Genomic DNA, 25,313 nt, shown 5'->3' on the forward strand with positions numbered 1-25,313 from the left:
TCTCCCTCCCTCTCTCCCTCTCTCTTTCTTTCATTCTATGTATTTTTTTTCTTAGTTTCTAGGCTTGGTTTCAAGAATAAATATATAGATCAAGGCTAGAGAGATGGCTCAGGAGTTAAGAGCAGGGGCTGGAGAGATGGCTCAGTGTTTAAGATCACTGACTGCTCTTCCAGAGGTCCTGAGTTCAAATCCCAGCAACCACGTGGTGGCTCACAACCATCTCTAATGTGATCTGCTGCCCTTTTCTGGTGTGCCTGAAGACAGCTATGGTGTACTCATATAAATAAATAACCCCTTTTAAAAAAAAAGAGTTAAGAGCAGCAGCTGCTTTTCTAGAGGACCCAGGTTTGATTCCCAGCATCCTCATGTGTCAGCTCACAACTGTCTCTAATTCCAGTTGCAGGGGCTCCAACGCCCTCTTCTGGCCTTTGCAGGCAAGCACATAGCATTTGTATAGGCAAACACATACGAAATAAAAGTAAATATATCTTAACACAAATGAAAACTATAATTTAGCCTAAACCACAGAGCTGTTTTGGTCGTGTGGGCTGAAAGGTGAGGTTCAGCTGAGGCTCCTTAATCCAAACCAGTTTGCAGAACTAGACAGTAAGCTCCTCTCAGTGAAAGGCAAAGTCTCCACTGGATATCTTGCTTATTGCTCTCCGCAATACTACTGCGTTGGGTCTGCACTGGTGTGCTGAGTAAAGGAACACCAGTGATTGCTTGGGACACAAGGCATGTTGTAACTTGCTAACAGAGCCACAGATAGTCATGGGCCACAGGCCCATGTTAGAGTCCCAGAGAGCTGTGGTAGCAGGCAACTGTTTCCCCTTCAGTACAGTCAGCCAGAGCTCTGCAGGAAATACTAGAGGGAAGGCATTGGATCAGTATGTAAAGCTGGGGTGGGTGGGGTCATGTACCCAGGCTGACCTGTTGCTCCTCCTACTTTCATCTCCCATAGGCTGGGATTACAGGTGTGTGTTGCCGAGCCCCACCTCATAATGACCTTTTTTTTAAAAAAAAAAAAAATGTGCTTTATCTACAACAGCTGTTCTGAACGCATAGGTCTTGACCCCTTTGGGGGTCAGACGATTCTTTCACAGGGGTCACACATCAGACATCCTGCATATCAGACATTTACAATTCATATCAGTAGCAAAAGTACAGCTATACGTGGCAGTGGTGATAATTTTATGGTTAGGGGGTCAACCACAACCTGAGGAACTGTATTAAAGGGTTGCCATTAGAAACCATTGATCTACAGCCTCCAGTACTTTAACATCTGTACCACCACAAAGGTTTAAACTGATATGCACAGAGTCTGAGCTCTCATCGGTCAACAGGTGAGAGACATGAATAAATACAGAACATGAAGTCAGGTATCATTTTCCCCAGACGTTACATTAGGTAACTTTAAACGCAAATTTAAACACACACGTTAGCACACCTCGGCTAAAAGCATAATTTGGCTTTAAAAAAAAAAAAAAAGAAAACTCGCTGAAAAAGCTGGCAACAGGGACCAAGCATCCCAAAGCTGGTCAGTTCTGGCAGTGAAATTCTATCTCTGTCCCTGGCCAAAGACCTGCAGTACTGAGTAAAGTTTCTGTATAAATAACCTGTTGTTCAGTTATTTATCATGGAAACTATGTTCAAAGGACAGAGTGACTTAAATCCCCTGAGCCCCACCACCTTTCTCTTCTTCTCAAAGCCAGGGCTTTCCACTCCACCCAGAGGCTAGCGGCCAGCAAGGCCTTTTGGAGCTAGTAGAGCCTCTAGGGTCCCTCCTTCTGTCCTCTCTGGCATCTTCATTGTTCCCTCTCCCAGAATATCTACATGGCTTGTCGCTCCCTCCCCTCAGGACGCTCCCTCCCCTCAGGACGTCTCACTGCAGCCTTCCTTGACCACCCACTTAACCCTTCACTGTTCTCTACCTGAAATCTGTGGGAGCTTCCTGTTGTCTTCTGGATAGACAAGGGTTGGGACTTGTCCTGTCTTGTATCATTACTCAGAGACCAGGGCAGACCTAGCGCTGAGCAAGGCAAGGCCTCCATGAATGAATGAACGAATGAATGAACGAACGAACGAACGAACAAACAAAGGAATGAGGCATGAATCATGATAGGCAGAGGCACGAAGGCCTGTCATTGGCCCTCGAGGACTTATCAGTGCTCAGTCACTCCCAAGGCAGGCCCACGTGACAGAGCTCAGCTGTGCTCAAATAGATATTAACAGAACCATTCAAAGTTGCATTCCTGGGGTTTTAATGACTGGGCAGGGGGAGGGGGGTCCTTACAATGAAATTTTATGGACAGCATTCTGACTCTAGGGGGAAATCTTAAGCTTATGGAAGTGATAACATTGAAGTTCAGCCTTTCTAGAATGGATGTTCTCTTCCAGTCTGCCTGGCTCCATGAGGGCTGAACACAGTGCACTCCCACAGGGACCTTTCAAGTATGCGGGAGAGGTGGTTTCTTTTTTTGGAGTCCTAATAATTCCTCTCCCACTTCTCAGAACTTAGTGGATTCTAAGTCATAGCGAAGAGGCCAGCGAAGAGGAAGGACAGTGGGGTTTGTTCAGAATTTCTCACTGCCTCAGCCCTGCTAGTCTCATATGACCCTGGAAGCTCACAGACCAGGGAAACTCCAGCTCACAGGTAGCCTGACTACAAGGGCTGCTCAGAAGAATGAGGCCCATTGCCATTCCGGGTCCATGGTGAGTTAAACTCTGAGCTAAACTCTGCTCATATCCTGCTGGCTCAGACTCTGTTTCTCTTCCCCACTCCCAGGAATGCAATCGCGTGCCCACATTCAAGGACCAAAATGACCCCATGTAATGTGAAAGGTGTGGAACCTCAGGGGCCACAAGCCTCCAGGCCAACGCTCAGGCTTCTGCACCCACTCGCCCCCATCCTGACAGATCTGAACTGTAGGGATGGCCCCAAGCTCTTGGCACCCAAACATCAAGCTTCCTCTCAAAATCTCAAAATTTAAAAGTCCTGCTTGGGTCCCCTCCCCCCTGGTTAAATCACAAGCCCTCACCCAACCAAGTCTCCACTTCACGAGATCTAGATGTCCCAGACACAAGTGTCATAGAAGAAATCTCCCTGCTTCTGATGTGAACCTGCTCCATCTAGACACCCCAGGGACAAGGCAGGCCCACAGGAGCATGGCTTCTATTCCATAAGGTCTGGCAATCTCTCCAGGCCTGGTCCACACATGGGGTCTGTCTGCCAGGCCTGGTCAGTCAGTGTTAGTGCTGGAGTGGAGGGATATCCTGCCAGGGTCTGCTCCCCACATGTAGTCCTTGGTAGTCCCCAAGGTCTTCCCCTTCCCTTCTAGGTCTGCCCCCATGGCACTGAAGCGCTGTCTCATAGAAAGCAAATCCCCAGGGTGTGTTCAACTGGTTTCCCAAGCACCTCAGAGCATCCCGGGTTTGGACTGAACCCAGAAGTCTCAGCCTGTCTACTATAACGACTGAAGAAGACAGCTAAAATCTCACTTTATAACAAGGTTAAAGGGACCAGAAGGTACCGGATCAGCACAGCAGTGGGGCACAGGGACCCACATGGCCTGGCAGAGGCTGAGCAGTGTCAGGGGGCCATAGTGTGTCAGGGGGCACAGTGGAGCATGTCAGAATAGGAAGAGGGCTAGAACTCGGCCCTGGAGCCTGAACCCCAGGCCTGGGCCTGACTCTGCTGTGCAGGTGTGGAATAGTTCAGAACGACCTGACATTCTCCCTCTCTGGCAATTGTTCTTCACCCTAAAACTCAGTCTGTCAAACTCACTTCACCAGCCTGTCCCGATGAGGTCATCCTCCTGTTGGGTCAGGCTCAGGCTAGCCCAAGACACTTATCCATCTTCCACCTCCTCCCTTCCCCTTTGGTGGTCCTTCGCCAATTTTTCTTTCTAAAATTCTTGCCTTTTGGGGCTTCTTTTTAAAACCTGCCAAAATAGTCCCACACTTTCACGTACAACAGTCAATCAGAGCTATGTGAGCCTGCCCTTCTTCGAAGGAAAAGGCTCTCTCAATTCACTGCAGTCCCCACCTATCGCTACTGTTTCCCCAAGACCATTTCCCACACTCTCTCCTTCCCTCCTACCCTAGTGGAGACCTGAACTGGTGCCAGACCATTGAGTGGCATTTTTCTTGGCTTCCTCTGCCAGAAAAAATTGTCCAAGGTTTCAATCCCTCCTGGTAGAACACAATGTTCTTTTTATTCTTATTAAGAGGCAAAAAATGTTTTTCCAGCCACAAAGTTGAGTACCTACCACACACACGTGCTTTGAACTACACCGATTATTATCAGCTACCTATGGCCACGGGGTGGAAAGAACATAGCCTCCGCCCTTGAGATGGTCAGGGCTGCAAGAGTGCCAGGATCCAGGTGTCTGACACCTTAAGCACCCACCCAGACAGGTAAGGCCAGGGGTCAGCCAACTTTCCCAATAAAGGGCCCGACAGGAAATCGTTTTTTGGCTTTGCTCTCCATGTGGTCTCTATAGCAACTACTGAGCTTCGCTGCTGACCCCCAAAGCTGCACCAGATGACAGACAGGCCAACGAACAGATGTGGCTGTGCATTAAGACCTTTGTCAACGAGACAACGCCACACACACTACAGTTTGCTGCCCCTGTCTTAAAGCCCACGGATGAGCATAAAACCCCTCCATGTTGGAAGCAAAAGGACTTTTCACTTTACCCACAAGTAATCTGCTCTCCCAGATTTAGGGGAGCAATTTCCCCCCAGGTGCATTTCTCCAATGTCATACTTGGACTGGACTGGGGTTCTGTGTTGACCACTCACAGAAGATAGGACCCAAGCAAGTCACATGACATAGTTTCCTACAGTGGGGGTGAGCAGTGGAGATGCTCCACCCTGGGGGGTTGCTGGCTAAAGCATTTCAGCATGGCTTTCCTCACAACCAAGTGAGTTAAGATGGCACCACTCAATCCCTGACATCCCCCAGCAGGAGCCCAGTGACCGCATGCTGTGTCCACAGGTCACGCCATCAGAGGGCCTGGTTAGAATATTCTAGCCTCAACTTCAGAGCCAGCACTGCAGACGCCAGGAGCCTGGCTACCTTCTTTTAACTGTGAGGAACATGTCGACAATGGCTTCAGCAGCTTTTTGTTCAAAAAACAAAAAAAACAAAGACAGTTCGAGGTGATGGGAAAGGAGCCAGGGAACTGTGGTGCTGGAAGAAGCTATTTAAAATTCGGCTTTGGCTCTCCCCAAAAGGTGGTGGTGGGCGCGCACACCTTTAACCCCAGCACTCAGAAAGAACAGAAACAGGCAGATCTCTGTGTGTTTAAGGTCAGCTTGATTCACAGAGTGAGTTCCAGGATAGCCAGGGCTACATAATGAGACCCTGCCTCAAAAATAAATGAATGAATGAATGAATGAATGAATGAGTGAATGAATAAAGCAAGCTACTTCAGGGGGGTGTGTAACAGGGGAGGTGCCCAGCACTCCACATGCAATTGCACATCATAAAGACTTTAGTGAGAGAATGGGCAAGGGCTGAGTTCTGGTATGGCTGAACCATGGAGGCGGTGGGGTACCTGTTTCCAAGGCCACGTGAACCCAGGAGTCAGGGGAGAGAGGGCCAAGGAAGCAGTGACCACAGCGTATTAGCCTCACCTTCAGCTCCAATGGACACCAGCTTGACCCCTTTGCTGGCTATGAAATCCAGGGCCTTGTTGACGTTGGAGATCTTGTGCACTCGCATCTTGCCTCTCTCTGGCTTGGCCAAACGCTCACCTGGTGAAGAGGAAGGAAAATGAAGGTGAGTGCAAGCGTCCTGGAGCCCGGGTGATCCACAGTCCCCCTCACCTGAAGCGCTTCTTAAATGGGCACATGCATGATGTCCCTGTCGGGTATTTGGAGTTGGCGTCCAGGCAGGGAGTCAGAGAGAAGTAGGGTCTACCTGGATTCTTCATCTTCCATATCCCAGAGACAAGCCTGTGTGTGTCGCTCAGAATTTATATCTTCAAGATATGTGTGTGTGTGTGTGTGTGTGTGTGTGTGTGTGTGTGTGTGTGTGTGTACTCATGCATGCTTGAGGCCAGAAGAAGGGCCCTGGGTCCCATGGAACTGGAGTGACAGGGAATTGTGAGCCACCCACTGTGGATATTTGGTACCAAGCCCGGGTCCTCTGGAAGAGCAGCCAGCCTCTTAACCACTGAGCATTCTCTAGCCCCAGCATTTATTATGATGTTACTAACAGATGCCAGAAACGGGCCAGGTGCTCGGAATATGAGAATAAACAAGTTTCCTGGCTTTTATGTAACTGTAGTCCAGTAGGAAAGAAGGTACTAAATTAAAAGTAAACAAACATGCACAACGGGCAAATATCAAGAAGGAACTGTGTCCTTCTAAGGAGGAGGAGGAAGGAGAGAGCCCAGAGCCCGGAGCCTCAGCTCCGCTCCAGGGCCACAACCTACCCTTCTCCATAGAAGGACACCTCTGCTCCTCAAGCTTCAAGGTCAGGAGACTAAAAGAATAATATGGGGGGGGGGGTGTTGCCTAATGTTCCACTAAAGGCACTTTACCCTCCAGAACAGACACTGTCTAGGGACCTATTGATGAAATGACACCTCCAAAAGGACACATGAAACAGATGTATGGAAGCATGAGTAGACGTGTACCAGGGGAGTCCAAGCGTGCTATAATCAAAGCTTAATGAGCGAGGCAGAAAACCAGGATGCAACAGAGGCAAAGCCAGACAGATAGGCCAAGGGCACATGAACGGACTAGAGGCACTCATGTTATAGTCTGGCAAAGAATTGGTCAATGTTGAGGGTGACCTGAAACTCTGTGGGAAGCTGCATTTAAGGGGAATGGGCTAATTGGATGAGTAATGAAATAGCATCCATCACACTCAGGCTGCGGCGTAGTTACCGGCAGGTGCTCTTAGCAAGGTTTACAGTGAGAATCAAGGGCGAAGAGCAGCACGGAACAATCTGGAAACCCTGAAACCTCGCCTGAAAAAGAGCAAGCGAAGCTAAAAGCTGTGAACAGGCAGGGTGTGTCTGTTGGAGATCAGTGGCATGGAGAAGCCCCAGACAGTATTAACAAGATCCAGGAGTTTCTTTCTTAATGGCCTTCCCCAGCTAGTCCTCTCTCCACAGTGTGGGACCTAACGACTTGTGACTGATAGAAATCTTTTGAACGCTACTGACTTAGCAGACTATTAGCTCCCATCAAAGCTTAGAATGTCATCAGATAGCATCTTGGGCCTAATAGAGAAGCCTGCCCCATCCTGTTGTAACTGTCTGTCTGATGCAGCCACCAACATATTTTAAAATTGTCTTGATTTATGACTTTCTTTGTTCCGTACAACTACAAAAACTTCATGATCCATGTTGCAATGTAGAATTTAGGGAAACCTAAATCTGTGTTTCTGGGTCACTCAAAACAACCCCAGAATAAACTATCCCTTATTCTCTTGGAAAACAAAACAAAACAAAACAAAACAAAACGCCAAGCACTTTACACTGGGTTAGGAAGAAAATGTCTGGAAATAAGGATGGCTTTGGCATCTAAAGAACTGGCCAAACCCCACCCATCACAGGCTCCATAATATAAAACTGTAAACTCGTTCAAAAGACTTTCCTTCCCTCCAGGAGAGGGCAGTGAGGGAGGGAGATGAATCAGAACAAAGTACTCAGGCATGTGCATATATAATGAAACCTATTACCTTATACGGTGACTAAAAATTAGTAATAACACAAAAGTAAGACCTAAGGAAAAAAGTTTTCCTTTAGAAGGGAGAGCTCCAGGAAGCATTCTCCTATGTCCAGCATCCAGGCATTCAGAGGCCACTGCAATGTGGGACAGAGGGATGTGCAGAAAGCTTGGCTTCATCCCTATGATGCTAGTTTTGCAGGTGTGCAAAATTCAAGAGTTACAGAGCCATGGCAGTGTCTATCCAGATTTCAAAGGAAGGCCTGGAAGGCCAGGAAATTTATAACATGGTTGAATTACCTACAAAGAGCTCTGTTGGAGTGAAGCCTGCGCTGTAATGGAAACCCCACGGATGCTGAAGATGCTGGGAATATGGAATGTCTGCTAATGAAAGCCTAGGGCAGTAGATGCAACCAACACAAGAGAAAAACCACGAGGAAGGAAGGGCTACCCAAGCCCACTGCGTTCACACGTACCACCATGCCTCCCCAAGATTGGACATGGTTGTGCAGGCTGCAATCTCCACCGTTCTGAGTTCTGGTCTTATTTCGGTACTATTCTTCCTTCCTATGCCCCCAGCCCTCTCATTAGTACCACAGTAAGTTAGAGGTATTTACTGAAGCGGTTCGCAACTAAGGAATCGCCTTGAGTCTCAGTGGGGACTCTGGGCTTAGATTTCTGAACAATGTTGGAATTATTAAGTCCATGAGGACTCATGGAGATAAATTGAATGTAGTCTTTTGGGGTTCAGGGGTGGAACGTTCTGATTTAAAGTGATGTGTTCAGGTGTCAAGCTGACAAGAGGCAGACGGTGACGCTCACTCAGTCTTAAGTGTTGACCTGAATGGATTAAGAGATGCCAAGATTAGTCAAGTACACGCCTGGATGTTCTCAGAGATAATTACATCATTAGGGATCTGACCCAATCAACAGGATGATGCCTTGACGGCTCCATAACATGATGGCTTCATTAAAAGGCGGTGAAAGCAGAAGGCGGGGCTTTGGGAGAAAGAATACCACTGGGCTCTGGCCTCTTCACGAACTCTTTTCTTGGCCTCTTGCTATCGTGATGCCCACTGACCTGCTCTGCCACATCCTCTCTGCCACAACATGCTGACACGTGTGAAGCCATGAGCCAAAATAAATAATCCCTCCCCTTAAAAAAAAATCCCAAATGGTTATGCTTTCCATTGTGTATATTTTGCTCTGCTCAGGTTTCACTTTAAAGGAAATATGAAAAGCTGTTTTTAAAGAAATGAGGCTGTCAGAAGTCACACAAACAGGAACGGGACAGCCTGTCATCTGGGGAGACGGGAGAGCCTCCCAGTATGGCAGAGGGCCCGAGGTCTGCTACCTTTTTGGGAAGAGTTAGTTGGAAAGAAAGCAGGTGCCAGCTCTCAAATGATCCTAAGGGCTCTGCAAAGGAATGTGGACCCAGGCTGGAAGCCCTGGGGAGGCACAAAAGCCTTCCCATCGAGGGAACAACTTGACCATATTTGGGCTGTCAGAGGATCTTATGCCTGGGGCAGCTTCACAAAGCAAGACTGCAGGGAGGAGGAGACAGGGAGGAGACAGAACCTAAGGCCTTCCTGGTTTCCTCTAGGTGGGTGTCACCAGAGGTCCACAGGATAAAAGGCTAAATAAAAGGGGATCCTTAAAGAAGGAAAGAAGGCAAGGAATGCAAATGTCATGTAGGAAAGAAAGGTGGAGACAGAGCAGTCTGCCATCCCAGGTTTGGTTTAAGATGATAGGATGATGTCTGCAGCAAAAATAGAGGCCTGCACACCCAAGAGGACACACAATGCTATGGTTTGCATATGGTTTGTCCCCTAGTGGTTCAGGTCCTGGAAGCTTGGCTGGTCCCAGCATGGTGACACTCCAAGTGGAGTTGGGCTGATAAGGTCATTAGGGTAATCCCTCCAAGGAATGAAAGTAAGTGGTGTTACTTTATTGTCATGATGTTACTTAATTAAAAGTGGTCTTAATTAATTCTTTTTTTGTATTTATTTTATTATATGAATGTTTTGCCTGCATATAAGCAAATGCACCATGCATGTGCCTGGTGCCCAAGGAGGCCAGTGTGAGCATGGACAGAATACAACCAATGCTAGGACAGAAAGAACCCAGAGGGTACCACCCGGTCCCTCTCACCTGAGATGACCTCCAGGAGCAGCATGAGCTTCAGGCCATCTCGGAAGTCCTCTTCAATGTTCTCAATCTGGGTCCCTGCTTTGCGCAGGTGGGAGTTGCACCAGGCCGTGAAGGTCTATTACAAAGGGAAGAAAAGCAGATGGTTCAGTCTCCTCATGAGCCACACTGTCTCTGAGGCACTCACCACAGGCCTCAGTGGCTTCCAGGACCCCCACACCACACCTTAACAGTTGTTCTGGGAAAGGCCTTCAACAGGCTTGGGCCATCTTCATCATACAAGCCACACGAAGAGACCAGAGAGGATGGCCACCCACTCAGCAGAATCTAGAGAAACTCTCAGTGTGGTTGTTCCCTGCAGTCACATTAACTTTATCCTCTGCTCCTAGTTTTATATATATATCTGTTCCATCATCTGCTGGGTCCAGTATTTACTCAAAATCTGCATCCAGGACAGCTCCAGGGCAGCTCCCCACAGGCGATCCGGTCTACTCTTACAGATGCTTCAGTGGGGCCTGCACCTTCCTAGCTGCAGATATTCTCACAGATCCTGGACATCAGCGAAGCAGCCAGATCCCAGGACTTGGCCAGCATCCCAGTTTTCTTAGGGCCCCCAAAGACATTGTCACCCCCAGTCATCAGGAAGTAGTCTAAAGAACACCTCACTCTAAAGACCTCCGTCTGAAGACAACCTCACTCCTGTCCCACCATTACCCCCTTCTAGCTCCTCATTTTTTTAATTAAACAGGAAGGGAGAAATGTTAGCTTACAGGTGCTTCCCAGGGACCTAGCAACGGTTTACATTGTCACCTGCTGTCATTACCTGCCCCTGCCAGGCATGGGTGAGGTATAAAAGGAGTGCTCATCACCCAGTTCACTTTTTCTTTCTCTGTTCCCAGCCAGTATCTCTCTCTCTCTCTCTCTCTCTCTCTCTCTCTCTCTCTCTCTCTCTCTCCCCCTCCCTCCCTCCCTCCCTCCCTCCCTCCCCTCTCCTTCCCTCCCTCCCTCTTTCTGTCCTTCTCTGCCCCCCTTCTCTGCCTTCGTGGCTCTGCTCCCATCTGTCTGCCTCTACCCCTTCCCCCCTTCCTCATTCCCCCATATACTAGGTATGTTGCATGGCGTGATTTCTCAGGAGGGCATCTAGGCATGGGTCCACCAGGTGCCCCCTACCCCCGCCGAGTTACATTTCAAAGGATGTGTGAATCCTTAGAGTAAGTAGAGTACAGTTTCTACACAATCTCTCCCAACTGTCGCCTGTCCATACTTCACTTTGGGCCAGAGCCACCACACTGCACATTCACAGGGGCCGGGGATGGGAGTGTCTTATTCCATGATTAACATCTCCTATCTCCCAACACCTAGTTCTTAAGCCTCTTCCAGGCCCATCTTCCAACGTTTAGTCCCTTCCACCCTCAGCCAAAGGCTTCCTCCCCAAGGCTTCCAGGGAAACTGGCCAGTGCCAGCAATGGGAAGACAAAGTTCCTGATGGGAGTTGCCCAGCTGAGGGCTGTGAGTTCTTGTTTATTAACCTGGTCTCTAAGAGGGGGGAGGAGCTGAGGGAGGAAGAGGCTGTTGTAAGAAGACACTGGCTTGTGAAAGAGGGGAGCGCTGTAGAAAGCAGCTAGCCCATATCCTGGGGAAGCCGCAAGGGCCAAAACAACACCTGGGTTTGTTCAGGTCTCCAGGACAAAGCTCTGGGACCAATAAGCCTTTCAAGGAAGAGTCAATATAAAAGCCCTGGTCCCCAGAGCCCCACAGCTTAGTGCCCTGAACCCCTCCAAAGGATTAAAGTACCCTACAAGCAGTAGCCATAAAAAGCCCAGGCACAGGGGACATGGAGCAATACAATGTTAAGAACACACTCTTCTATGAACCAGATCTGAATCCACTGTTCTCCGAACTCCAATTCCCTCAGCAATAAAATGGGGATTGCAAGGCACTTTTCAAGTCCACAGGATTTAAAAACCGATTTACAAAGTGCCTGTCAGGTAGTAAGGGTGCCATTAACAGTAAGAAGGAAAAAGATACCCACCCACGCAGCAACAACAACAACAAAAAAAAAAACCCCACCACCACCAGCAGCAAAAACCATGACAAGGCTGGGAAGGGTGCTCCACTACAAGTGCTCTCTCTCTCTCTCTCTCTCTCTCTCCCCCCCTCTCCCCCTCTCTCCCTCTCTCCCCATCTCCCTCTCTCCAAAATCTCTCCCTGCCTCCAGTCACCAAGCTACCCAAGGCCCCGCCTTTCCAGGTGCTGCTTTGCTGCTCTGAGAGACCTTTGGGACTGGTGCTAATACTTAAAGAACAGACCTAGCAGACGGGTCAGTAAAGTCTTGACAGCAAACCTTTGCATCACAGCAGAGAAGCCACAGACCACCATGTACTGCGCAACTATGTTCTCCCTAGGTTGCAAGGTCCCCACAGAAAGACCATCTCTTTAGCAGTAGCCCGAGGACTCAGCAAGAAGGAAAAGCTAGCAGCCAAAGGGACACCCATTTCAGAAACTCCTGGCCCCACACAATACCCAACAGGGTGGGCAGTGCTACACTCAGAGGCCTAATGATCCAACTTCATAAAATAAAAAGGCGGGGCCTGCATCCCAGGGCCTTCCTTTACCTAAGGTTCCCTCACCCACAAGTCTTCACTCTCCTCCAGGAGCCTGTTTATCTCACAGTCTAGTAAGGAGACAGGGAGAGGGAGAAGGTGGTTGGCCCCTTCACAAGATCCACTGTGCTCTAGAAATGTGCTTGGAGGAGGGGTGTGTCACACACAGGGTCTCAGGAGCTATGCTTAGGCAAGGACCATACTTGAGACTTACTCCCACAACTGTGGCAGTGCCTTTGCTGTACCCCTCTAACCTGTACCCCCCACCCCGTGCACACATATACACACATACATGCACATGTCTGCTGTGCCCCTCTATACCTGTATCTCTCCCCCCTGTGCACACATATACATACATACATGCACATGTGTTCATGTGCATCCAACTGCCAGCCTCTGCAGATCTTGGACAGGGAGAGGAAAAATGGGTCCCCTCACCCCTCCCTGTCCTTGGTACCTAATGGTGGCGTGAAGGGAAGAATGCATCCACATAGCAGGGAATTTTAGGGGCACAAAGGATAGGAGTACATGGGTTGGCCAGTGAGAGAGACACATCTTGTCCCAACTCCTCCTAGGGCCTGGCTCTCAGTTTCCCGGCTTCTACCATGTTCTCATTTTGCCCTTAACAACTACCATGGCAACACGTCTCCTTTAATATACCTTGAGAACGCTCCTGGTTTTTGAGAATGTGTCTTTCCTGTCTCCTGGCTCAAAGGTGTCTATAATCACACAGCCTTCTTCATATACCTCAGTTTTTTATATACAATGGGGACAACAGTTAACTACCAGGCATGACTGAGGCAAAGCTTAAGTGAAATAATACTAAGTAGTAGTATTTGCTTATATTAATAATGGCCCTGAAATATGACTGTGTCTGAAATGGCCCCTGCTGTTATCACGACTGCCTCCATTGTTGTTTCTATTAAGATTTCCGAATGGTCACACCCAGCAGGGACTGGGGTAACATGATTATTCCCATGGCAGGAGTCAGGGGCTGAGTTTTAATGTCAGTGTCAGCCATAGCCTTGACCTTAGCGGAAGGAGGGCAGCAAACACAGGAAAGCCACAAGCTTCTGTGGCCTCCCTCCACAGAGCAGGAATTGCAGGACCACACAGGAGAGATGGTCACAAAGATACCCACAAAGACCCCACATCTATCACTGTGGGTGAGTGGCCTGTCACCACTCCAACTCAGGTATCCAACAGGCACATGAGAGTAACAACGCAGACACTGTGGACTGTTAATAGAAGGTCTGAGGAGAGTCCTCTTAAAACCCGGGGAGGAGGGCATGGTGGCACACACGTTTATTTAACCCTGGCACTTCAAGGAAGAGGCAGGTGGATCTCCATGAGCTCACAGCCAGCCTGATCTACATACCAGGACAGCTACATAGGGAGACCCTATCTCAAAACAAAAACACGAAGGGGGTACCTGAGCTGGGGGGGGGGGGTAGGGCTACTCTGTGGCTTCTGAGCAGCCCCATTGCCATGCCAGAGGGAGAAAGCTACGGTCTTCACAGTGCATATGATAAGCACACTCCATCAATGGCTTTGCGCTTGAAGAGATGTTTAAGTGTTGAGTCCAACATCCTCCTTTTAATATTGAGGGCACAGGATCAGAGAGGGTTAAGTACATTTCCTCGGGTCACTGACACCAACTCTAACTCCCTTACAACTTCTGCTTCCCAGAATGACATAGCTTTGCAGCTCAGGTAAGGGCGAGTAGGGTGCTTGAAGGGGTATAGAACCAAGGCTGAAACTTTCAGTGGTCACACAAGTGAGCCAAATTTCATGAAATTCCACTGAAAACCAGTGGCCGGAAAAATGAAAGCCACATGGGTTCTGGAAACCCCCACCAGTGTCAGCAGTGCTGGTAAGAGAGAGACGGCCTCTCTGGGTAGCATGGCAGTGAGATGTAAGAAAGGGGATAGTGGGTGACCCTCCAAAGGGAGGCAGACCAGAAAGAGATGGGCAGGGGGAACAGGATTCAGGAACTGGGTCTCTGACCAGCAGGAGACAAGGCCTGTCTGAGGAGGTCATCTCAACTTCCATAGTCAAAGAGGCAAGCCTGATTCGGCCCCAGGCAGAACAGGCAGCTGGTGGGAAATATGGATTCTGTGCAGCTGTACCCAAATGATCCTGTGCAAGTGACTTCACTTCTACAACTCTCCATGGCCATACATGGAAGATCCCGGTGACACAGATCCTAGGCAGCTGCTTTCAAGAGGATAAAGGACAGAGAGCTTCGGGAAAGATCGGAGCTCAGTGGACTGAGGGACCCAGAGCTGGACGTGTGGTATGTCACAGAACACAGTGTGAATGTGCTGAAGGGGTTCACACAGTCCCCTGGGCAGGGCTGAGTAAGGTTCTTTACAATGGTAATCCTACAAAAGCCCAGGCAGCTCCTGGAAGTGTTGATTAAGACCAGAACAATTGTTAGGCCACACCAAGGGTCACATGCTTCAGGACGCAAGCAGGGTATCTTGACCTTGATACTCCGGGATGTAAGGTCAGAATATCCTGCGGCTGGAGGAGTAGCACGATCTCAGAAATCAGACGTTTAGCACCATCATGGACCCTACCCACTAGATGTTAATAAGCCTATCTAAAACTGAGACAACCCCTCATCATGCCCTGTGGAGAATCTGGTCTTACAGAGGCAAACATACATGCCACAGTTGACGTGACAGTAATTGTGCTTACTAAGCACGCACGTGCTTACTATGGGATGGACCCTCTTCTGAATGTTGTGTCTCACTGAACTCATTGGATCTTCACAGAGATGCCTCAACAAGAAAAGAAAAGGGCCAGAAACCTGGACTTCTATGTGGAACTGCTCAATCTTTAAATACTGCCAAAACTGAAAATACAATGCATGTTGGAAGGACCCGGTCTGCCTCCAAAAAATTACAGTCGGCAGCCAAATCTAAATTAAGGCTCACTGGGTATCTCTGCTCCCACAGTGGGACGTCATGGACCCTTTCTAAGTCTGTGAACACATTATATACAAACACACTGTGCGGCGCGTAAGCACCAACCGATACCTGTGTCTATCACTCATAAAGGACACCGGTGACATCAGCCATTTGAGAATCTGGTAGCAAGAGCTGGGGGCATTTCTATCAAAAGTAGAGGAGGGGACATCCTGTGGGGAAGGGAGAGGACTCCTCAGCTGGAACTGATCGACAGACCATGTGTTTCCCAGAGGACATTAGATGGCTACACACATTCTGCCATGTCCTGTGAATTAAAACAACCGGTAAGCTCGTCGTGCCGATTACCTGGTCAACCTGACACAAGCTGGGATCATCTGGCAAGGGAGCACCTCAACTGAGGCTCTGCCTCCATCAGATTATCCTGTGGCAAATCTGTGGGGGCCCTTTCTAAGCTATTGATTGATGGGGTGGGAAGGCGACTCGCTTCGACAATGCCACCCCTGGTCAGGCAGCCCTTGGGAATATAAAAAAGGTATCTGACTGCGACACAGATCCTAGGCAGCTGCTAGGATTAGAAAGTCAATGAGCAGCCATCTTCCGTGGTTCCTGCTGCTGCTCCTCCTGCTTGAGTATCTGCCCTGGTTTCCCTCACGATGAACTCCGATCTGGACATGGAAGCAACATAAATCCTTTCCTCCCCAAGTTCCTCATGGTCCCGGTGCTTATCACAGCAATGGGAAGCAAACTAGGACAGCCAACCATTATATTTGCAAAGTGAGTTCTTGCTAAGTCCTATTGTTAGAGGGTGTGCAAGGCAACGCCCCTGTACAACTGTGTACAGGCTGCTTGGTTACAGCTCTAGAGGAAATCAGCTTGTCAACATGAACCAGCACAGGCCTGAACTATACACCTCAATTCAGAGACTTTCTCCTGGGTATAAAATGCCAAATAAAGAAAAGGCATACAGCATGATAACTTGTTCCCTAGCCTAACTGAAGTGAAGAAAACCAGAAAGCCCCCTAATTGTGTTAATAAGGCATATAGTTACGTAAATCATCATGTGTCCACTTAGTAATGATTAATATGATGGGTTCTGAAACTATGTGAGCACAGGAAGATGCTTATGTGTAACTAAGTCTGGAATAAGATTGCATGACTTCTGGGGTTGGGGATTTGGCTCAGTGGTAGAGCGCTTGCCTAACAAGTGCAAGGCCCTGGGTTCGGTCCCCAGCTCCGAAAAAAAGAAAAGAAAAAGAAAAAGGGAAAAAAAAAAAGATTGCATGACTTCTGCTTATAAACACAGGTTTAAAGCTGTATGCAGTCACACAGACGTGACAAATGACTAGGACCAAATGTGTCCAAACACAAACACACTTGTGCTCCAGGAATTAAAGTTCCCAGGATCCTTAGCTGCTCTCCTGGCCTGACTGCCTATAAATACAGTTGGCTGGTTACACTCTCAGCCTTCTCTCATGGCAAGCCTCTTCTTTTGGACATTTATTCCTCTGTTCATGCTTAAGTGACCTGCCCAGAGAGGCTCCCCAGTGACACCAGTACAGAGTAAACAATGCCCTGCAGCCAAATGAGACTGGCTAGGCAGGAACAGGACAGCGGCAGCCTACCACAGGCTGAGGCCTCACCTGCTGGCCACACCTTTCCTGGACACAGCTCTGTTTCTTGGAACCAAGGTTACCAGTCCTGGCACACTTCAGGGAAGTTGGTGTTCAAAGGACTGGAGTCAGTCAGGAAGCCTGGGCCTGCCCAGGTTCAGCTAGGCACGTGACCTCAGATAAGTTAACCTCACTCAGCTCTGAAATCCCATCATCTGGTGCCCCAACAACACAGCTAAAGAGAACACTTGGTAACAGTCTTCTGTTCCTCTGTAGTTTCTTCCCAACAAATTCCACAGGGACCAATGGTTTAACCTCAAGGGACTCAAAACATGACCAGTGTTTTGGTTTTAAGACCGCAGCTCCTGACCCTCCCAGCCCAGCAGAAAACTGTAACCAGTGTACTAAACAGGCTAAAGCTTGGCATCCAGGGAGCAATGGAGGAGCTCACGAGGCTGGAGAAGGAGAACCATCAGTCGAGGTTAGCTTAGATGACCTAGTGAGACCCTCTCTCAAAAAATGAAAAACAGAACCAACCAAGCTTGTACTGGAATCTCCTTAGAGGACACAAGAGAACGTGGGAACCGGGACTGGCTCTAGGGTGGAGGAAGAGAGGTTTGAAACTGGGGAGGGAGAGCTGTTTGCTTTCCACAGAATATCCTTTTTGTTTTCTTTTGAATGTTTATACCGCATGCCACGGTTATCTATTTAAAAACCCATCCAAAGGTAAAGAGAGTCTGTCTGAAGTGTGTAAATTTCAACATTACCATAAGGCTTCTGAGATGAGACAGAAGACACTTCCTGTTTCTCTGGGACCATTTGGTGGAAGAGAGTGTCTATGCTATTACTGTATTATTGATGGCTTCCATAACAAAGAGGGGAATCTACTCCCTTATATTTAAACGAATGAAGGCTGTCTATGGTGCCTTGTGCTTATAAGTCCAATACTGGAGAGCTAGAGGCTGGAGGTCAGTTCAAGGTCCTCCTCAGCTACACACTAAGTTGGAGATAGCCTGAACTAAATGTGATCCCGCCTCATAAGTACATACACACAGAGAGAATATGACAGCCGGGCAGTGGGTGCACCTCTTTGATCCCAGCACATGGGAGGCAGAGGCGGGCAGATCTCTGTGAGTTCAAGGCCAGCAAGACCAAGGGTGCCAGGATATCCAGGGTTACACAGAGAAACCCTGACTCAAAACAAAATTTTAAAAAAGCCAAAGCATGAGAGAGACAGGGGGCTCTGAAAACATCCCCTGGTAAAATCCTGTAAGAAAAGGCGTAACTAGACACAGGGACAGAGGGCAATCCGGGGACATTTCCCCCCACAGCTAAGTCTATAGTGGTTCATTGTGGGGAAAGTCAAAGGATAGCCCCTTAGCCACATAGTCCCAGAGCACCCAAAGGAGAAACTAAACCTCTTGAGGTTGGCCTGGGACTTCCTATACAAACTGGCTCCTCTCCTGGGATCTGCTTCCCTGGAGCGGAGCCAGCAGGTCTAGGCAAAACAAACAAAAACAACAAACAAACAAACAAACAAACCCTCACTGGACCCTACAGTCTTTCAATTCCACCAGCAAGTGCCATGCTAGTTGAGATGCCATGGGTACTGGACAAAGCCAGACCCCAGCTGTGGCCAGAGTTCCTGGTGTGCTTGGGTTTAAGTTCCCTGCTTCACCTGCCAGCTGACATAGGGAGGGGCACTCCCCAGGGCCACCCTAGAGTCCCTCAGAGTCCACAACTGGCCCGGGAACCGGGAACGTGTTCTAGGTATTTTGTCTAAGCAGAGACCCACCCAGAAGAGATCTCAGAAGCCTGGTGTGCTGGTAATGTCAACAGGAGTGTCTGGTTAGCTTATTAAAGGCCACTGGCCAGCTTTTCAAAGCAAGCGTCATCAGCTGGTTTCCCCACCCCCACCCCCACCCCACCCCCACCCCCACCCCCACCCCCAGGATAAAAGGCAGAGCTCTGTGGAACATCTCCACCCAGATCTGTTTACTTTCCACCCACCTGGGAGCTGCTGTGAAGGAGTCCTCAACCCCTGGTTGCTCTCTCTGCTCTCTAAGTCAACCCATCCACCGCTCACATCCATGCATGAGTGCAGGGGTCAGGGCAACTCAGAATACAGATGGCCAAACAGGCTAAGCTTTGGGTCCCAACCTAACCTCTCACTAGCCTTAATTCCACGGGCAAGGTTCTCAGTTCGAGGTCCTCACAAGTAAAATGGGGCTAACTAGACCTACAGTCAGTGTTCTGTCCACAGCAGACAGATGCTTTAAACGTGCCAGCCCAGCTGGTCCAAGTGACCTTACTAATCCACCTGGGCCTCAATTGCCTGACCGCACAAAGAGAATAAACAATGCCATTACTTTGAGGGCTTTCAGGATTAAGACAATGTATGCTAACCAGCCAGCAAAATGCCCTGGTTATAGCAGGAGTACAATAAATGTCCCTTGTCACTTCCTCTCTTCTTTCTATTTAATCAGAGTTAATCATTCACAGAGAACCAAGTATTGGCAATCAAGGGGCCCTGTTTTCTCCCATTGATGAGGAGAAACACATCAGCTTCAAGCGGAAGGGGAGCTGTGTTTTCTAGTTCGTGTCTATCTAGAGCCCATTTCAGCAAACACAGTGCCAGAAACCGGAAGGGTCACCAAGGTCAAAGGGGCTGCTGGATCCCTGCTTGGAAAGGGTCCACCATGAGACCCTGGCATGGTCTTCCTTGCCCTGTACAGAACCTGCAACCTGGGAGAATTCATGACACTGGGACACATAATCCAGTGAAGACACACAGTCTGTCCTCTTAGCTCCTAGCCACAAGCGTCAGCTGCACCTACCAATCTGCCAGTGTCACATCCCCATCACTGCCTTGCTCCTAAACACGGAAGAGTCCACAGCAAATGCCCAGCAACTACAAGTTCTATCACCACCAGCTTTATAGTTCCAGACTTGCTTGGTCTCTCTGAGTCTTGGTTCCAGCATGAGTAAAAGAAGAGCAAAAATAACCTCATTCCATAGGACTGCTGTGAGCTATGGCAAAGGGACCAGTCTAGAGCTCATGGCGTGCGTGCCTGCGTGCGTGCATGTTCCTTCTACACAGACAGAAAATACATTAATAAAGCTAGGCTAAGGGCCTGGCGCTTGGAAGCCTGAGGCTGGAGGACTCAAAAATAAGTAAATACAGCTGGGTATGGTGGCACATACTGGGTAGGAAGAGGCAGGTAGATTTCTGTGAGTTTGAGGCCAGCCTGGTCTACTCAGTGTGCTTCAGGCTAGCAGAGATGAGACCTTGGCTTCAAAATTAATCAACAAATTAAGTAGTGGTTGCTTAGAGCTGGTGGTAATAGCCAAAGAGTAAATATTCTAGAATCCCACTGAATCTTTTATGCAAATACTGGGTGGGGTTGTTTTTTTGTTTTTGTTTTTGTTTTGTCTCTGTCTACTTGGCCCATTGGAAGAATGCAGTCTCAAAAGCAGGCCCTGGATCCTTCATGGCTAACGACAGAAGGAGGAGCTAAAGTTCATTCCATTACTCACTCCACTTTAAGCCTTCGTGTGTGTGGGATGAGGATTTGAAGGCTGAAGGAGCAAGTCTTCTCTAAGCAGAGTGGCATCCCACTCCCGGAGGCGAGGCGGGGATGGCTGTCCCTGACTCACATCTAGAGTGATTCTGGCCCTTGCTGATCTGACAGCACACAGACCTCAGCAAGTCAGGACCCACAGGACTGGCCTGTGCATTCCTTCCCCATAGAAGGAAAAGCCACCTAGAAGTGAGCTCATTTGGTTTTGTCTGGCACCGATCCTAAGACCTACAGGTCACCCAGTTCCACAGAGAACTCCCACACATGACAAGCCTGCTAATCTTCAATGTGGGAGGGAGGGTTCTGTGGTCTGGCAGGCTCTAGCCCCTAACGCACCTCTTCCCTAGTGTCGAAGTACGGCATTGACGCAGTAATGTTTGCACCTATGCGTGAGAGGATTGAATCTACCCCTTCCGTGATGATGGAAAAACACTTGATTTCTGATGAGGGCCCAGAAAACAAGATCAGGTTAACGGCCGTCTCTTCCTGGGCCATCTCGGTGGAATGCACTATGCTGACCAGAGACGTGGAATTGGACTGGATTCCAAGGCCCTGTGTGGAATTTGCTCTCCAGGGGTCAAACCACAAAGCATAATTTGTTTGGTTTGGTTTTGAGACAGGGTCTCTCACGTAACCCAGGCTGGCCTAACACTATATAAGAGGCTGACCTCGAACTCCTGATTCCACAGACAACAGACAGATCGGTTTATGTGCTGCATTTTTTTTTTTAAACCAAGTTACCACATCCTTAGCACAAATTGCAAATTCCAAGGACAAAGTACTGCTTAGACGAAGACGCTGTCCAGGTCTCCCCTTTGTCACTCCGGCCCCTCTGCTCTGAGTTGTACCACAGTCCACACACCTAGGCTCATCTAGATCCTTTGACCCAGTGTCCAGAAACTCAATCCTCCATGCAATGGCTGGAGATAGCTGGGACCCTGTCCTGCCGACAGCTTTCAGGGATTTGGGAGGGGCGGAGGTCTCAGGCTCCACAGAGAAGCATCTCTGTCTGTAACAGACACCCAGTACCTTGAAAAGCAGTCTGAGCCAAAATCTGGGCTCACACATACTAACCCAATGTTGGAAAGGAAGAAAGGAGGATGGGAAAAGAGAAGGACAGAGGAAACACCTGAGGGGAATGGGCCTCCAATTTGAACACACAGCAGAACCACCAGTTAGAATAAGTACGGATGTGTCCCACTGCCAGAGCTCCTGCTTCCAGTGCTCTGGGAAGGTGGAAACATCCTATTTCTCCAGATGCCACTGCTCTGTGGACCCCGCCATCTAAGAACCTCGGGTTTGGTGGTTAAGAGATGAGTCTGGAGGGGTTGGGGATTTAGCTCAGTGGTAGAGCGCTTGCCTAGGAAGCGCAAGGCCCTGGGTTCTGTCCCCAGCTCCGGAAAAAAGAACCAAAAAAAAAAAAGAGATGAGTCTGGGCACAGGAGACCTGATGCGCCCCTGGCCTACCACTTTACTGACCTTGGGATCTAATTGATTCCTGACCTTTCTGAGCCTCAGTTTCCAGGATACCTTTCCTGCTGAGGGGTAGAGGGCATTCAAGGAGCTCATCCTTGCAAAAAGCCTAGAATGCCTCAGGCAGTCAAAGAAATCCAAGGTACAAGAAGGGAAAGGGTACGGGAAGGAACACCAATAAATGAGACTGCGCGAACCATCCTGGGGCTGTGGAACTGCTGTGTATACCAAGGGGCTCTTTGAACCCTGGAAAGCTCCTGGAAGATGCTGGGTGACATGGGGACTCTACCGCACTTCCAGAGTGTGGTCTGCATCCCATGAGAGATTCAATGTGCACCCACCCTATAACCCAGCAACCCCCATCCAGGACATTCTCCCCGTGGCTGAATACTGGATTGCATTGTTGGAATGTAAAGAGTGGAGGGGTCTGAGAGGGTCTGTTGTGGGGAGACTTTAGGGTAAATGTGACGGTCGGTCAGTCATCTGCCATGGATCCTTGATGACAGTGGACTATGATCAAAGGACCTAATTACCTCAATTCCCTTAACCTGAGGTCCAGTCACATTTCTTTTCCTTGAGCACATACAGTACAGATCAGCACCTTAAAAAGTAGCTCAGAGCTGGGTGGCGGGGGAGGAGGCAGCAGTGCACACCTTTGATCCCAGCACTCAGGAGGCAGAGGAAGGCCGATCTCTGTGAGTTCAACGATAGCCTGGTCTGCATATAGACAAAGCTCCAGAACAGCCAGGGCTACACAGAGAAACTTTGTATTGAAAAACAAAATAAAACGAAACAAAGTAGTCCAGAGAGGCTTTGGGATATAGCTCTATGTTAGACACTGACAAGTATGTACAAGTTCCCAGTTCCCAGAACTACATACATGCATGTGCATGCACACACCAAAAAAGCAGCACAGAAACTCTAAACCCCTTTAGAAGGAGAATTAGCCAACCCTTACCCATGGTCTAGTTGATGGCTACCTGTTACCATCACTGCTCTCCCAGCTTGTCCGGGAGAACCATCAGTAGCCAGGGTTATCAGGAGCCCAGCCTAACAGATTTGCTGGCCTGGCAGTTAGCCAACCCCTCATGATCAGCCTGGCTCCAGGGACAGGGCAGACAGATCTGCTGCAGGCAACTTAGGCACAGATACACATCTGTGGAACTGAAGATCTGGCAGAGGCTTTCTGACTGTGCTGGGATGCTCAGAGACCTCTGTCTGGAGCAGAGCCAGGAGCCTCATCTGTGGGTCAGCATGGTCACTGCCCTCCAATGAGATCCAAGAGTCCACCATTCACAGTTCCTGGGCTGTGGAGGCAACACAGGCCAGCTATCATTACTCCAGCCTCCTCCAAACCTTGTGAGGAAAACATAGTGTTATAGCCTCACCTAAAAGATGGACACTGAGGGCGAAGAGAACACCTTCAAGGCCCAAGAGAAGCAGAGGCAATCGATCAGGCTCTGAAGCTAATCAATGACTTTGGCTATTAGAAGCACCCAGGGAATGGCTCACTCAGTGTGTACATCCAACTCACTGAGGCATGCATCATCTCGGATCTGCTCTGCAATCCTCCATTAAAGGAGGCGACAGGGTGATAGGCAGCGGCAACCTCAACAGTACCAGATGAACTGAGACCTTGACTGTGGTTCCTGGGACAGCTCAGTCTCTGCCAGGAAATCTAGCCAACGATAAAGACACAGTGTGACCACCAGCTCTGCCTGCCACCCTGTAGAAAATCTAGATCAGGATATACAGCCATGCAGAGCGCTTTCCAGTTGTGCCCAGTCTGGGACTGAAGAGGGCAGCGAAAGGGCAGTCCAGGACACAGACCGAAGAATCACCTCCAGTGCTCAGGTCCAGCCAGAAGAGGGGCGCTAGCCCTGCGGCTCCCTGGGGTCAGGTCGGGCAGGGTCCTCTTCCAAGGCTCAGTTTTGGGAAGGTAGAAAGTGGGTTTGAATTCTTGTCTCTTGGCTTCCGAAACACAAAGCCCATTGAGAGAGACAATGAATAATTAAAGAGGCAGCCAAGCTGGTGGTGTGGATGCCAGGGTGTGAGCAATACCCTGTTTGGGTTTGGGCTGGCCCCCTGTCAGCAGCCTCTCTGGAAGCAGGCCACCGAAGCAGATCCTCCTGATCAGCCCGTTCTCTCCACACCTCCCCCAGGGGGTTGGAGCTGACTCATTCATTCATTCATTCATTCATTCATTCATTCTTGGTTGAGTATTGATACTGTAAGTAAATAAAACCAGTTCCTGGGTCACGGACCTAGAATCCCCCAGGGGACATAGGAAACGTCAAAGAAGCATGGCTGGGTTCTGACCTGACCCCCTGTCCAAAGAGCACTACTTAGGTGAAAAGTTTGCAAAAGAGACCCTCCTGATAATAGTGAAGGGGGGGTGTGTGTGACAATAAAAGCCATCCATATTACATCACCAGCGAGAACTGGGCTGCATGCATATGCTGTTGGGGGGTAAAGGGAGTCATGCAAGCAGAAGAATCAAAACAACCAAGGCTCTAGGTAGGGCAGAGGCCAACTCAGAGAAAAAACAAAAAAAAAAACAAACACAGTCTCTGTGGGCAAGCACAGTACCAGCCGCCCAGGAACCTGGGTGCCCACTGCACATTGAGATTATTTTCCCTGAGAACAATGGAAGCCACTGAAGATCTCTGGTCGGATTTCAGCTGAAATAAATAGAAGGGTGGTGAGGTGGGTGTGAGAGGTGGGTGTGGGTTAACACACAATGACACCTTCATCTGGGAAAGAGACTTCGCACTGCTGCAAGCAGGTGGAGACAAAGGGGTGACCTGAGACAAGGTAGCTCAAAACCCTGCTAGTGAAGACAGGTAAGTGGGTGGGGCCTAGACACACTCCAGGAGAGAGAGTTCAGAGACCACCCCACCCCTACCCCACCAGGTGTTGGATCTGAGCTGAGCCCACAAGGGAGGGCAGGGGAAGGTGGCAGAGTCACTGCGCCCCAGCCATACTCCTACAACTACCTCAGCAGTGGTTCCTGCTATTCACCAACACTTAGCCAAACCACCCTGTGAGTCGTGAGAGCCTCCAGCAAACTGGGGGTGTAGAGCACCTAAAGATCATCTCCCAGGCACTGGGCCAACAAGCCATGCAGCAGCTACACACATTCCCATCTGAATTGGGGAGCCAGCCTTGCGTGTGCTCCTACAAAGCTCTCCAGATCAATCAAAATGGAAGGGATACTGTCTACCCATGGGACTTCCTCAAGCATTGCAGCCCTGCCCACCCTGCCTAGCCTGCGCC

General features: G+C 49.2%; 1 protein-coding gene across 5 annotated transcripts in view; it reads right to left on the reverse strand.

Moving 5' to 3' along the window:
• The window catches only part of Actn1 (actinin, alpha 1), a 94,828-nt gene that overhangs the window by 32,278 nt on the left and 37,237 nt on the right, over positions 1–25,313 (reverse strand). For all 5 annotated transcript variants that reach the window (NM_031005.4, XM_039112993.2, XM_039112992.2 and 2 more), the window contains exons 2-3: positions 9,838–9,952; positions 5,641–5,760 (exon numbers count right to left, since the gene is read on the reverse strand). In NM_031005.4, coding sequence (NP_112267.1) covers positions 5,641–5,760; positions 9,838–9,952 — 235 coding nt within the window. The remainder of the gene's footprint in view (positions 1–5,640; positions 5,761–9,837; positions 9,953–25,313) is intronic.

Source organism: Rattus norvegicus, chromosome 6 (genome assembly GCF_036323735.1).
Source record: "Rattus norvegicus strain BN/NHsdMcwi chromosome 6, GRCr8, whole genome shotgun sequence".
NCBI classification, from domain to species: domain Eukaryota; kingdom Metazoa; phylum Chordata; class Mammalia; order Rodentia; family Muridae; genus Rattus; species Rattus norvegicus.